This window comes from Carcharhinus amblyrhynchos, chromosome 3 (genome assembly GCF_965287045.1).
Source record: "Carcharhinus amblyrhynchos chromosome 3, sCarAmb.v2.hapA, whole genome shotgun sequence".
In the NCBI taxonomy this organism is placed as follows: domain Eukaryota; kingdom Metazoa; phylum Chordata; class Chondrichthyes; order Carcharhiniformes; family Carcharhinidae; genus Carcharhinus; species Carcharhinus amblyrhynchos.
In genome coordinates this window covers 129,280,578-129,296,801 of record NC_137326.1, presented here as the reverse complement: position 1 = coordinate 129,296,801, position 16,224 = coordinate 129,280,578, and the positions used below count along the sequence as shown (strand labels likewise).

General features: G+C 41.9%; 1 protein-coding gene across 1 annotated transcript in view; it reads right to left on the bottom strand.

The window, feature by feature from the left end:
• eif2a (eukaryotic translation initiation factor 2A) overlaps nt 1-16,224 on the bottom strand; it is a 47,121-nt gene that overhangs the window by 19,319 nt on the left and 11,578 nt on the right. Inside the window, exons 5-8 of the mRNA XM_080185998.1 lie at nt 9,397-9,496; nt 6,505-6,587; nt 4,370-4,443; nt 2,230-2,374 (exon numbers count right to left, since the gene is read on the bottom strand). Coding sequence (XP_080042124.1) covers nt 2,230-2,374; nt 4,370-4,443; nt 6,505-6,587; nt 9,397-9,496 — 402 coding nt within the window. The remainder of the gene's footprint in view (nt 1-2,229; nt 2,375-4,369; nt 4,444-6,504; nt 6,588-9,396; nt 9,497-16,224) is intronic.

The window sequence follows — 16,224 nt, the reverse complement described above, 5'->3', positions numbered from 1 at the left end:
GAAGAAGATTATTCAGCCCATCGAATCTGCACCAACCACAATCCCACCGAGGCCATTACTCCTGCAACCCCACATATTTACCCAGCTAATCCCCTGACACTAGGGTCAATTTAGTATGACCAATCAACCTAACCCAAACATCTTTGGAGTGTGGAAGGAAACCGGAGCACCTGGAGGAAACCCAGGCAGATACAGGGAGAATGTGCAAAACTCCACTCAGTGACCTGAGACTGGAATTGAATCTGGGTCGCTGGCACTGTGAAGCAGCAGTGCTAATAACTACTGTGTCACCATGCCGCTAAGGGGATAATGGGGCACTTACAATTTGTTTAAAACTTCACAAAAGAAACTTTGCTTTGCTCTCCCTTTTCCCTCCACCCTGCCCAATTTGGGCTGTTCCTGTGAAGTAGTTGACCGATACTACAGTATCTGGGATACTGATATTGCCTGTGATACTTGACAAAAGGAGCCATTCTGGTTTGAATCGGTGTTGTCAGGTAATTTAACAACGGGAGGGGAATGAAGGGATCCGTGTCACAACTACTAACCCCGATCATACCCTCGTCCAGCATTCACACACATGCACTTTAGAGCAGGTTCACTGAGTGATAATCAGAAGCAAGAATTCTACCCTATTTTTCTCTCCTCTAATTGACGGCAATTGCAGCACTCCTGGTGTTGTGTCATGGAACCTTGCACTGATATAATGGGGGAATGGGTTCATTCAAAAAGCCACATCATTAAGTTTTAGTGGTCACTGGCTGGTTTCTTTCTCTAAACCAAAAACCCCAATTTCTGAAACTGACAGACCAGCTGAGTAACAGATACAGAAAATGCTGGAAAAACTCAGCAACTCTGACAGTATCTGTGCTCTGATGCAAGGTCATCCGGACTCGAAACGTTAGCTCTATTCTCTCTCCACAGATGCTGTCAGACCTGCTGAGTTTCTCCAATATTTTCTGTTCCTCTTTCAGATTCCAGCATCCACAGTATTTTGCCCTGAGTCCAGATGAGTAATTGTCTGTAAAAATGGGAATCAGAGTCGTATTCCTCTGCAACTTATATTAACTTAAGAAATTCAATTATCAATTAACACAGGTTAAAAAGAACAAAATAAAAAAGGTGCAATTTTAAAGGTCTTTAGGTTTGAGGCCACAAGAGGGCAATATACTGGGCACCAGAGGAAGGGGAGAATTGATATCCACAGGGAGAATTCCCAATCTCAACACAGCAATCTGAGAGGGACAGTGATTGGAAATGGAGGAGGTCAAAACATTACCACAGGAAATATTAATGCCAAAACACTGAGTGTATTCAGGAGGCGGCTGGACCTTTGATTCACTTGGGGTAAATCAAAGGTTATGGGGAATAAACAGGAATAGGCTATTGAGTTAGGCAATCAGCCACGATCATGATGAATGGCGGGCAGGCTCGAAGGGCCAAACGGCCTCCTCCTGCTCCTATCTTCTATGTTTCTATAACAGAGGCCAAGACACACATTGATTACCGGCTGACTCAACTTACAAACCGCTCATTTGCTCTCTCTCTCTTTAAGATACGACGTATGCCACAAAGCAGTCCAAAGAAATGTGACAAAGAAAGAGATGGAATATTCAGAATGATCCTCCAGGCAATGTTGAAGCGACGCAACTTCTATCAATATTTTTCAAAATCTGCATCTACTCCCTTCTGAGAGTTACACCACAGATCATTCCAGACATTCAGACAAGCCCCAGCATTCAATTATTTCTGTTTGTGTACTCCCTTCAATGTGAAATGATAGTGCATCGCTTTTTCTATCCCCACTTTGTATCCTGTGACATTGAGCACTCAAACTGGCTATACAACAGCTTAGCTTAATGTAGTGTGCCGTAACACCAATCCACAGGAAATAAGGTTTTTTTTTGCAAAGGTGGCAACTTAAGGTATTCAACCCAATCCAATGAGAAGTCTCACAACACCAAGTTAAAGTCAAACAGGTTTATCTGGAATCACGAGCTTCCTCAGGTGAGCAAGATGAGATAATTATTTTGCAATTGTGTCTTTGTCTATATATGCCGTGTTTGTAAAACCTACCTCTCCACTCACTTGATGAAGGAGTTGCGCTCCAAAAGCTCATGATTCCAAATAAACCTGTTGGACTTTAACTTGGTGTTGTGAGACTTCTTATGTTCCCACTCCAGTCCAACACTGGCATCTCCATATCATCCCAATTCAAGTCAACCTTACCTTTCTTATTCCAAATCATTGTTACTTTGTCAGCTTTGAAAAAACTTTTATTCGCCAAGGCAGAGGCAGGACCTTCAAAGTTTGGGTACTGATACAATCGAACAAATGATGGTGCACCCTTAGATCCAGGCACATAAACTGCCACCTTTTACAATAAAGAGAAAAGTTGGTTCAGGTCAATAGCGAATGCGTATTTCAAAGTATCGTCTATACAGGCATGTACTACCTCATGTACAGATCGCCCCACTTCATGTAAATATGCCATCACCCAAGTTATAGACATCACCATCCGATTTACAGAAATCCTTTCTTCATTGTACAGATACCAGGTATCACCACCTCACATACAGATATCAGTGGCGCTCTTTGGTTTTCTGCTAGAGTATGTCAAGCTCAATGTAATTCTGTCATGTCGACGTAAGTTTTATGTCTGCCTGGAATGTCACTAACTTCAGTGGACAAATCCCTCTTGTTCTTTTGCAAACCGTGATGTGAAAGTGCCGGGCTGGTGAATATATTGGGTTGGAAGTGGGGTATGTCGATCATGAAAGGACAAATAATGGAACAGAAAACACAGCTCCAAACAGTCAACCTGAACTGTCACTGACAGGCGCTGTGGAAAATTCTATCAACGCTCTATCCTAGATAAAGAAATGGCAGACAGTTTGTGAACAGGAGCAGAATGAGGTCTAGTCATAGAGTCAGAATCCCTACAGTGCAGAAGGAGGCCATTTGGCCCATCGAGCCTGTACTGACAACAATCCCACTCAGGCTCTATCTCCATAACCCCATGTATTTGCCCTATCAGCACCTCTTGACACTAAGGGACAATTTAACATGGCCAATCAATCTAGCCCGCACATCTTTGGACTGTGGGAGGAAACCGGAGCACCCAGAGGAAACCCACCAGACACGGAGAGAATGTGCACATTCCACACAGACAGTCACTCAAGACCGCAATCGAACCTGGGTCCCTGGAGCTGTGAGACAACAATGCTTATCACTGTGCCATCATGCCACCCCAAATATTAACTTACAGATTTTTTTTAAAAGCATTATTTTATAATGCTTAAAATCACTGACTGAACTTTTCCAAATTAAGTTCTTTGTTGATTTAAATTTCTAACATTTTTCCAAATGAGTACGAATAAGTTGAGACATTTGTTGAGACACAAGGGATCATTAAAATCTTGGCGATTGTACAGAGAAGAGCCACAAGGCTGGTCCCTTATGTAATAAGGCTACATTGAGAGGAAACATGCAAAATTTAGACTTTCTGCTGTTGAATGGAGGGGGCAAAGAGGATATCTTGGGCTGAAATGATCTGTTTCTATCCTGCAATATGATGTTTGGAAATGTCAACAGTAGAGGAAAGGTAGGCCCAAAAGACTCCTTCATGTTAAACTGTGGTCGCTGCATAAAGGGACAGAAGTTTCAATTGTCAAAAGACAAATATTAGACTGGCAACGTTGATGTAGCATGGTGGCACAGTTGTCAGCACTGCTGATTGTGGGGTTCTTCTCAGGCCTGAGTAGGTTTGCTTCAGGTGCTCCAGTTTCCTACCATACTCCAAAGATGTGCAGGTTACATTGATAAGCCCTGGGTGGGATTTTGGTCAGTGCAGACTTGGTGGGCCAAATGGCCTCCATTTGCCCATTGTGGGGACTCTATAATTAGGAAGTACATCACATAAAGAGTGACCAACACTTGGAACGAATCCCAGAATAACTTAATGATCAGCTGGATGGAACCAATCAGGTCATTGGGAGATGTGCTGAGTAATTTGAACCTAAATCTCTTTCCTCATTTTCTTCAGAAATAAGACGTGCAATATGAATGCTGTAGCTAAACCGATCCAAACAACCGGCCAAATTTAAAGGCAATCAGAATTTTAACTGCTATTTTGTTTGGAAATAGCTTTACCCGACAATCATCAGTACAAATGCCAGCACAAAACAGTCTGAAGATGTGTGGGTTAGGTTGATTGGCCATGTTAAGTTGACCCAAGTGTTAGGGGGATTAGCAGGGTAAATGAGGGTTACTGAAAGGTGGGGTTGTGGTCAGTGCAGGCTCGATGGGCCGAATGGCCTCTTCTGTATTGCAAGGATTCTTGATTCTATGAAAACAGCTGGAAAAGTACCTTGCAGGGCTGGGGTCCTGAGGACAACGCAAAATCTGACACCTTCTGTAGATGGAGCTTGTTCGCTATTTTACCTGGGAGGGAGAAAAACCAACATCAGTTAAAATTCTCTGCTGAATATTGTTTTACTAAATTTCTAAATTATATAAAACTAAACATCACTATGAGTGATTTTTTTTCCAATTGTCTTTTACTATATTTTGTTTCAAATTCTGTGTGGGGATTTTGCACAAGAGAAGAACTGGAATAGAGTGGATGATGAAGAATCAGTGAATAATGGGTTACTCCATACAAATGGGAATGACCAGGTTGTTTTGTAATTTAGTGTGCCTCTCATCAGCTTCCGCCAAATCCCCTATCTACACAAATTCATGGTAATTTTGGAATTTTCCAAAATTACATTTAAAAAACATTAATTTCCTTCTAGCCTTTTGCTTTAATTTTGCCGTTTTTTGCGGAGCTACTCAGTCTCCCAAAAGTTCTCTTTAAGGGTGGCACAGTAGTTAGCAGTGCTGCCTCACAGCGTCAAGGACCCGGGTTCAATTCCCGGTTTGGGTCACTGTCTGTGTGAAGTTTGCACATTCTCTGTGTCTATGTGGGTTTCCTCCGGACGCTCTGGTTTCCTCCCACAGTTCAAAGGTGTGCGGGTTAGGTTGATTTGATTTGATTTATTATTGTCACATGTATTAGTATACAGTGAAAAGTATTGTTTCTTGCATGCCATGCCAACAAAGCATACCGTTCATAGAGAAGGACAGAGTGCAGAATGTCGTGTCACAATCATAGTTAGGGTGTAGAAAAACAAATTTAATGCAAGGTAAGTCCATTCAAAAGTCTGATGGCAGCAGGGGAGAAGTTGTTCTTGAGTCGGTTGCTACGTGACCTCAGACTTTTGTATCTTTTTCCCAACAGAAGGTGGAAAAGAGTGTGTCCAGGGTGCACAGGGTTCTTAATTATGCTGATTGATTGGCTATGTTAAATTGACCCTGAGTGTCAGGGAGATTAATAGTGGGGTAAATGGCCGACGAGTACAACAGGATAGCAACCAGGAATAGGAATCTGGCTGATGTTGTGCTTTCCTCTTTCTAACCCAGATATCCCAAGGGTGTTCCGACAAATAAGATCAAACAACTCGGTGCAGATTTGTGCACGGAATTCAGGAACTTCTGCTACGTATGGTTTAGGCCAGATGGTACAGTTCTCTATATTGAGGGAACTGAGCTCATTTATTTTTAGGCCGCTCAGGCCACTTTTGTAGAGAATCAAGTTGTGGCTATTTGCAACATATATTTTTTTTAGTGGGGGGGGGGGGGAGAGCCTCATTTTTAGACGTGGCTGTTAACGATTAGATATTTCAGCAATTTTCTGGTCAGACCACATCACCGTTGAAAAAAACTTTTTCAAAAACACAGATGCCATATATTTTTTAAAATGCAGTCAACTTACGTGGTATTTAATATTGACAACCCCTTTACCTATATACTCAAAGTACAAATCAAATACAAATAATTCCAACAGCCTAGCAATATCGGAATATTCAAAATATAGGAATGTTGTTAGGATCAGCAGTTATCTGGTCTACTTAGCAACCTATTTTTATTCACTAGTGGGTGTCGCTGGCTGGCCAGCATTTATTGCCCATCCCTAGTTGCCCTCTTGCTCGGAGGGCAGTTGAGAGTCAACCACAATGCTGTGTCTTGGGAGTCACATGTAGGCCAGGCCAGCTAAGGATGGCAGATTTCCTTTCCTCAAGGACATTAGTGAACCAGATGGGGTTTTCCAACAATTGACAATGGATTCTTAATTCCAGTTTGCAATTTTTCTTGTGCTTCTTAATAAATCTGAAAAGCCAAATATTATTTAAGATTGTGGACCTTCGACAGTGAAGAGTTATAAAAAGAACTTCAAAACACATCAATTCTTTTTGAAGCGTATCACCGCACAGTTTTCCTGTTGGGGAACAGTGGGGAAGTGGTGAATTGATCACAGGCCTATAGAATTGCATCACAAATGCTTCCTCTATCGCCTACCAGCTCTGGTGGAGAGTTGAACCTGGAGCTTCTACAAGGTACCAATAATATTCACTGACTGATAAATAAAATGGCTTCTTGAGCCATGTGGATGAGATCACTTACCAAATTCGTTGCCCTCAAAAAACTGCACCTCGTTATTTACATTTCGAGCGCAAATACTTTCATCGTCCGACCAACAGGGGCACCTAAATCCAGGAGAAAAAGCAGTTTTAACACCTATAACACAGCTTACTAAAACAGCAGAGATTTCTTTCCAAATTGTTCAGCTAGCATTGTGTACTAAGGATTGTTAAACATTTTCTGTTATTACTCCTCGCTATCTAATCACCATTTCTTTAAAATCTTTTTAATTTGCTCCCTGGTATAGTACATGGAAGATTCAGACAATTTTATTGCAAGACAAAATGATGGTTATATCAGTCAGCAGAGGCAACTATTTTGACCCAGGGGAGTAAAAACATTGCTGTGGTCAGCTAATCTTCACAGATATGAATGGGTATCCATTTAAACTATCTACATTGCTTTAGCATGGGTCAACTGATAATCTCCAAGTATTTTCCACTTGAATTTTGCTGTTGACCTTACACTGCTCTCTCATTAATAGTGACTGAATCTTTTGGCATTGGTGAGGCCACATCTGGAATATTGTGTACAGTTTTGGTTTCCTTATCTGAGGAAGGATGTCCTTGTTATAGACAGAGTACAGCGAAGGTTTGCCAGACTGATTCCTGGGATGGCAGGTCTGTCATATGAAGAGAGACTAAGTCGGTTAGGATTGTATTCACTGGAGTTTAGAAGAGTGAGAGGGGATCTCACAGAAACTTATAAAATTCTAACAGGGTTTTAGACAGGACAGACTCAGAAAGAATGTTCCCAATGGTGGGGGAGTCCAGAACTCGAGGTCATAGTTTGAAAGTGAGGAGGTAAACTTTTTAGAACTAAGGTGAGGAGAAATTTCTTTGCCCAGAGAATGGTAATTGTGTGGAATTCACTACCACAGAATGTAGTTGGGGCCAAAATGTTGTCTGGTTTCAAGAAGAAATTAGATATAACTCTTGGGGCTAAAGGGATCAAGGGATAAAGGAGGAAGGCAGGATCAGGATATTGAATTCGATGATCAGCCATGATCAAAATGAATGGGGGAGCAGACTCGAAGAGCTGAATGGCCTTGTCCTGCTTCTAGTTTCTATGCTTTGATGCACTATCTACAGAATGTACTTTTTGTTGATAATAATCCTCACAACCTTGAAGTTCCCAAATTGGGGTGGAGGGGGAGTGAGGGGGTACAGCAATTCTTATTGATATTGAGAATGTTGGCGGTGGGGGTGGAGGGTGGTGGTATTCTTACTGATATTCCAAAAGTTAGCTGTGCAGCTGAAGACTGACAGCTGCCAGGTTTTGCTCTTCTGCACTGGTGCTGAGCTCTGGTTGGGAAGGGAAAAGACGACTATTAAAAGTGGGGTCTCAGGCTCTGCCACAAAGGTGTGAAGTTCGCTTAATTTATACTAGAAAGTGCCATGCACGGCAGCCTCCCAATATAAAAGTAACTACACATGTAATCATTTTGGAATGTTGAGTAATCTGAGCTATGACATGTGGTGAGACTAACACACTTCGGAGGAAACAGGTGCCTTTGGACCACTGAAGCTCTGCACAACTGGAGGTTTCTCAAATGTAATTTCTGGGTCTGGTACAGTGGAGTGTGATTGAAATGGAATGCTTTGATTAGTCGACAACTCAGCCATCATTGAATCAAGCAGCTTCTGGGCTGCTAAAAGGCAAATTAAAGGGACCATGGGTTTTTTTCCCCCCATCTAGTCGTTCCTCGCAATGAAAATCGCAAAACCATCTCAGGTGAATATGAATGCTCTTGAACATCAAGTTGCTTTTATTGGTATTCTTGACCCAAGTAGTTCAGCTGCCATTAAGGGGCAAATTTGTAATGCTGAGACAGATAATGCAACTTCTTAAGTTGATGTAGGGAACTACAGAATCATAAATTTCTTACAGCACAGGAGGAAGCCATTTGGCCCATTGTGTCTGCACTGATTTCCCAAATGAACAATTCCCTTAGCACAATCAATCACGCAAACCAGCCTCCCATCCATTGACTCTGTCAACATTTCCTGCTGCTTCGGAAAAGCAGCCAGCATAATTAAAGACACCATGCACCTCAGACATTCTCTCTTCCACCTTCTCCTGTTGCGAAAAAGATACAAAAGCCTGGGGTCACGTACCAACCGACTCAAAAACAGCTTCCCTGCCGCCATCAGACTTATGAACGGACTTACCTCGCATTAAGTTGATTTTTCTCTGTACCCTATCTATGACTGTAACACTACATTCTGCACTCTCTCCTTTCCTTCTCTATGAACTGTATGCTTTCTCTATATAGTGCAGAAGAAACCATACTTTTCACTGTGACAATAATAAATCAAATGAAATCATTCTTCTTTTTCAGGTAACAATCTAGATCCCTTCTGACTGCCTCAACTGAACCTGCCTCCATCACATTCTCAGATCGATTAATTACTTGCTGTGTGAAAATATTTTTCTTGGATTATTTTTGCTCTTTGGCTGATGATTTCGAATCTGCACTCTCTTGTTCTTGATTCTTTCATGAGTGGGAACAGTTTATTCCTCATCTACTCTGTCCTGACCCATCATGATTTTGAAAACCTCGATCAGATCTCCTCTTAACCTTCTTTTCTCCAAGGAAAACACTGCTAACTTCTCCGATCTACCTTCACAACTAAAAAATCCTCATCTCTGGAACTACTCTCATGAATCTGAGGCTGGAGTGTCCTATACAAGTTGAAAATAACATCCGTTATTGATTATATAAAGCACCTTCCATTTGTGCACCATAATTGAAGGAAGAGATCCATTTTAAAGTCCCATTATATCGTTAAATACCTTGCACATTGAAAACAATTTCTGCTGTGATAATATAATACACATTGTAAATTACTATACATAACCTCTCATATTTACCAGCCTTGCATTTTCTTTTGGAAGAATGACTTGAGACATTGTCCAGTTTTAAGATCCCAAATCTGCAGGTTTGGTTCCCCTTGAGGGTTATTTTTGCTTGCTAAAGACAGGAAAAAAACATTTTAGAGCAACCAACTTTAAAACTTCTTGCTGTGTAAAGCCATGTTGTTATTCTTGATAGAAATCTAGCTAAATTATAGAAACCCTGCAATGCAGGAGGAGACCATTTGGCCCATCAGGTCTGCACTGACCACAATCTCACCCAAGCCCTATTTCCGTAACCCCACATATTTACCCTGCTAACCCTCCTGACACTAGTATGGCCAATCCATCTAACCCATACATCTTTGGACTGGAAGCTATCATATGTACACTTTGCAATAGTCACCATTCACTGAAGATCTCCAAAAAGTCATCAAAATTTAATCTTTTCAAAAAAAAAATTTTGTGCCCATTTGCGTCCCCTTTTTTAAACATTTGATTTGTTGAGATGTACCTCCAGGCTTGTGAACATTATTTATGTGTGCGCCCTGGCAATGAGTGTTAGCCGGATAGTTGGCTACAGGAGCATCGCGGAATTGTTACAATGTGACTGCACTAGCTCTGAGTGAACAATTCCTTTAGTACCATTCTCCTACCTTCTCCCCCATAATGCTACACATTCTTCCTTTACAGATAACAGTCTAAATCCCTTTTGAATGCTTCAGTTGAACCTGCACCACACTTGCAGGCAATGCATTCCAGACCTGAACCACACCCTGTGTGAAAACTGTGTCTTCTCATTCGCAATCTCTTCACACGTGGGAACAGTTTCTCCCGCATGACAATTTAATATGTATTCACCTGGTCTACCTGCCATGTCCAATTTGAAGGACAATACAACCAGGCATAAATAGTAATTGATGGAAATTTTAAAAGTAAAGTTTATTTTTTAGTCACAAGTAAGGCTTACATTAACACTGCAATTAAGTTACTGTGAAATTCCCCTAGTCACTACACACCATCGCCTATTTGGGTCAATGCATCTAACCAGTACGCCTTTTGGACTGTGGGAGGAAACCAGAGCGCCCGGAGGAAACCCATGCAGACAGGGGGAGAACATGCAGATTCTGCACAGACAGTGACCCAAGCTGGGAATTGAGCCCAGGTCCCTGCTGCTGTGAGGCAACAATGCTAAACACTGTGCCACCCTGCAGTCGTGGAGTTTTAAATGATTTAAGTGGGATTTCAATGACTTCAACCAAAGCTCTGAATTTAAGAAATCTTCAAAAAATCTATTTAACTCTCTGCACGAATGGAAAAGGCTCATCTCCAAGGCTTGGTTATTTTTCATGCTACAGACTAAAATAGTCACACAGCAGTCATTTACCAATAGCAAGATACCACTTCATTACTTATCTACGCTACACCTTCCATAATTCCCAGGAAGTAAATGGTCTTCCCTGTTCCCCCAGGTTTGGTGTCACCTGACTTAATCTTATTGAATGACTCAGCAGAGAGGCAAAGTGCCAGCTCTTCTGATGAAGCTATCCAATTGAACCCACTCCCCTGTTCTTTCACCTTAACTCTGCAAACCTTCTCCTCTTCAAGGATTTATCCAATTCCCTTTGTAACCTTCCTATTCAGTATAACCCTCCACCACCTGCTTCTTCAGGAACTGCATTCTACATCTTTGTAACTTGCTGTGTAAGAAAATAAATCACCTCATCTCACCTCTGGTTCTTTTGCCAATCATGTTAAAACCATGTCCTCTGCCCCCTTTTCCCATGATGTGGAGATGCCTGTGTTGGACTGGGGTGGGCACAGTAAAAAGTCTCACAACAGGTTTATTTGGAGTTACGAACTTTCGGAATGCTGCCTAGTGAAGGAGCAGCATTCCGAAAGCTCATGATCCTAAATAAACCTGTTGGACTTTAACCTGGTGTTGTGAGGCTTCTTACTGTGTCCTTTTCCTGACATGAGTTTTTTTTTTAATTAAATTCAAATTCAACCATCTGCCTTGGAGGGATTCAAACCTGGGTCCCCAGAACATTGGCTGAGTTTCTGGATTAATAGTCCAACATAATACCAGGCCATTGTCACCCCTGCTAATAAAATAGATGTATTTCAGGAGACAGGAAAGTTTGTGGTAGATGGGGAGAAGGTGGCGTCAAACCCCACCTCCCTGCAATAATGAACAGGTTTATTTAGGTCCAAATATCTTTTGCTGTCCTTAAAATTTAATATGTACTTAAATAAGATCAATAGGCCTCTTTTCAACTATGGTGGTGTCAGACAGAGAAGGCACAAAAAGCCTTACAGCCAGTTTTTTCTACCTCAAAAAAGTAAACGCATTTTCCAGGTTTCAGGCTAGCATAATTGAATAGCCACCGGCCCGACAATGAAGGGTCTGCCACAACAGACTTTACATGAATGGATGAATAAAATGCTTGTTTGCAATTTAATAGCAAGGCCGATATAGCAGTATCACCTTCTCAAAGGGAAAAAAAGCTCAATGTTACTGAAGAGAAAATTTGATGCAAGAGAACTGGCCTTCAGATGATAGTTAACGTCACTTAATTCTCTGCGGATTTTTACTGTGTTACAAAAGTTATAGAATCAATGTAGAATCATAGAATAGAATCTCAGAACCTCTACAATGCAAAAGGAGGCCATTCAGCCCATCGCGCCTGCACCAACAACAATTCACCCAGGCCTTATCCCTGTAACCTCACGTATTTATCCAGCTAATCCCCCTGACACCAAGGGGCAATTTAGCATGGCCAATCAACTTAACCTGCATATCTTTAGACATGGGAGGAAACTGGGGTACCCAGAGGAAACCCATGCAGACACGAGGAGAACTTGCAAACTCCACACATACAGTGACCAAGGCTGGAATTGAAACTGGGTCTCTGGCGCTGTGAGGCAGCAGTGCTAACTATTGTGCCACCTTCCAGTCTGTAGAATCAATGCGGTTTCATAGCATATCTTAATGAATGGATGAGGTGTCCATTAGGTTGACCAAAATTTATATCCCTCAACCACTATACTTAAGGTTTCTGGTGAGAGCAGATAGGTAAGAGCAAAATTGGAGGGAGGCAAACTTGTTTGTGTACCAGTCAATGGACATATTTTAGAAACAATTACTCCATTTGTAGATGGTCCTCATGTCAGTATGGACACCAGTAATGAGACCAAATGAGACCTGGGCACAGCAGAGCAGTAATTTATTCATGAATGCACAGTGAGTAACATTAATAATTACCTGCTACGATTATACGGGCACAGAATGATAGCTTGCATTTATATAGCAAGTTTAATGTTTTAAAACATCCCAAAACACTTCACGGGATGTTATCAACAAAATTTGACACCAGGCAAAATAAGAGAATGTTACAGGACTGATCAAAAGCCTCGGGAAAGATGTGGGTTTTAAGACGTATCTTAAAGGAGGAAAGAGAAGTAGAGTGATTAAAATTGGGAACGTTCAAGTGGCCAGAGTTAGAGGAGCATAGATATCTCAGAACGTTATAGGCTGGAGGAGGTTACAGAGATAGGAAGCAGTGAGGCCATGGAGGGATAAAAAAACAAGGATGAGAATTAAGTCACAACACCACCTGACTGAAAGGTAATGTAGGTGAGGACATGGGCAGGATGTCCTCAGGTTTATGGAGGGTAGACCATGGCAGGCTGGAGCAGACAAGCCATAGATTAATTTGACAGCACTGGAGGATCTGCCTTAGGCCTCCCGTTAACAGCATTCTGTAATTTCCTTACTGAACAATTAACCAGAAAAAAAGGCTTAATGAAACAGGTTAACGGGAGGGTAATAATGGAGGCAGAAATAGGAAATTAGAAGCATCGATAAGGAGGAAAAAGGAGATTCAGAAAAAACATTCGTTCAGCAACCACAGGGACATTATATTAGTCTAAAGAATTATGCAGGATAAATGAACAGGACTGAGAATTAAAATGCTGGTGCTCAAATTAATTGTTAAAAAAAAACTGTAGACTTTAGTGGGAAATTGTATTTTAATATTCTTTGTGCACAATGCTGCACAGAAATCCTCTCATGTTCCAGTGGAAGCACGTTGGCTAGAGAGGCTTGGATTTTATTTTATCATTTCACAGGATGTGGCTATCGCTGGCATTTTTATTATCCATTTCCAGTTGCCTTTGAGAAGGTGATAGTGAGCTGAGCTTCTTGAACTGCTGCAGTCCACGGGGTGTAGGTACAGTGCTGTTTGCACTGACACAGCAACAGTGAAAAGCGAAGGGACAGCGATAAAATTCCAAGTCAGGATGGTGTGTGGCTTGAACGAGAACTTGCAGGTGGCAGTGTTCCCATGTATCTGCCGTCCCTATCCTTCTAGGTGATACAGTTTGTGGGTTTGGAAGGCTCTTGTCAAAGGAATCTTGCTAAGCATGTTGTGGATGGTATACACTGCTGCCATTGTGCGTCGGTTGTGGAAGAAGCGAACAATGAAGGTGATGAATGAGATGCCAATCAAGTGGGCTGCTGTGTCCTGGATGGTGTCAAGCTTCTTGAGTGTTATTAGAGCTGCACTCATCTTGACAAGTGGAGAGTATTCCACCACACTCCTGACTTGTGCCTTGTAGATGGTGGACAGGCTTTGGGGGTCAGGAGGTGAGTTATTCACCACAGGGTTTCAAGCCGCTGACCTGTTCTTGTAACCACAGTATTTATATGGCTAGTCTAGTTCAGTTTCTGGTCCACTGTAACCCTCAGGATGTTGATAGTGCAGGATTTAGTGGTGGTAATGAGATTGAATGTGAAGAGGCAATGGTCATATCCACTCTGTTGGAGATGGTCATTGCCTGGCATTTCTGTGGTGTGAATGTTACTTGTCACTTGTCAGCCCAAACCTGGACATTGTCCAGGACTTGCTGCATTTGGACATGGAATTGCTGCTTCAGTACCTGAAGAGCGGCGAATTGTGCTGAATATTGTGCAGTCATCCGTGAACATTCCCACTTCTGACCTTATGAGGGAGGGAAGGTCATTGGTGAAGCAGCTGAAGATGGTTGGGCCTAGGTCACTACCATGAAGAACTCCTGCAGTGATGTCCTAAAGCTATGATGATTAAGCCCCAACAACCACAACCACCTTTCCTTGTGCCAGGTATGACTCCAAACAATGAGTCTTCTCTCCTGATTTCCATTGACTCCAGTTTTGCTCGGCAACTTGACGCCACACTTGGATAATCATAGAATCCTACAGTGCAGAAGGAGGCTACTCAGCCCGTTGAGTCTGCATCGATCACAATCCCACCCAGGCCCCATCCCCATAACTATAAAGCAGAATTAGGCTATTGAGTTGGATGATCAGCCGTGATCTTAATGAATGGCAGAACAGGCTCAAAGGGCCAAATGGCCTCATCCTGCTCCTATCTTCTATGTTTCTATAACCCCACGCATTTACCCTCGCTAGTCCCCCTGACACTAAGGGGCAATTTAGTACAGCTAATTCACCTAACCTGCATATCTTTGGATTGGGGAAGGAAACCAGAGCACCCAGAGGAAATTCACACAGACACAAGGAGTATTTGTGCAAACTTCCCACAGACAGTGACCCAAACAAGGAATCCAACCTGGTTCCTGGTGCTGTAAGCCAGCAGTACTAACCATAATGACTGTGCCACCCATAAATACTGCCTTGATGACAAAAATGACCACGTTATCCCCACAAACTCATCTACCCAGATAGAATGTACAATCCACACTTCCAATGTCTCCCAAATCCATCTTTTAAATGATTCCAGGTTTTCACCTCCACCAACCTACTCAGGCCTTTTTTTTAATTCTTTGATGGGATGTGGGCATTGCTGGCAAGGCCAGTATTTGTTGCCCATCCTAATTGCCTTTCGGCTGAGTGGCTTGCTGAACCATTTCAGAGTGCAGTTAAGAGACGTGGCCTGAAGTCACATACAATCTGGACCAAGGGATGGCCGATTTCCTTCCTTAAAAGGATATCAGTGAACCTCGTGGGCTTTTTGAAAAAAAAAACGATAGTTTCCTGATTACCATTACTGAGATTAACTTTATATCCCATTTTTATTAACTGAATTTAAATTCCAGCAGCTACCACAGAGGGATTTGAACCCATGACCCCCTAGGACATTAACCCAAGCCTCTAAAGGACAAGTTCAGTGACATTACAACTATGTCATCATTCGAGAATGATTAATGATTCGGAATGCCCTCATACCATTCCCATTTCTACCAAAAGCCGCAAGCAATAAATAACAGGAAGAAAATTGCACAATCGAGCCAACAAAATAAATCTAAAATAAAAAGGAACGATCAACTTGCTGTAAACAACACAATGCCCTTAAAATATCAAAGCCATAAGTTTAAACAGCTTTCATGTGAATAATTACAATTAATGTTTGTTTTTCCATTAAGTGACCTTGGAAATGCCCAGGGGCACTGGATTTCATAAGATGATAAAGTCTGTACCGTACACCTAATAAACAGGCGGCCAAAATTAATATACATTTAATTTTGTCAAGATTTTGAATATTTTACTCATTAATTTCTCAGGGTTTGCACTTAAATCTATTCGTTACATGGTGCCTCAGGTGTGATGCTTATGTACTTCATGTTGCGAAAGATCCAGATAGTCATTTTAGACTCATTTTGTTGTTAATGGTCTCTCTTTCAAGATACTGATTCCTTGTGATTGAGTGTAGTTCTTCAGCTTGCACATATTCCAACGTGCCTTTCTCAACTGCATGGTGGCACAGCAACAGGGACTCGGGTTTGATTCTCGGCTTGGGTTTCCTCTGGGTGCTCCAGTTTCCTCCTACAGTCTGAAAGACCTGT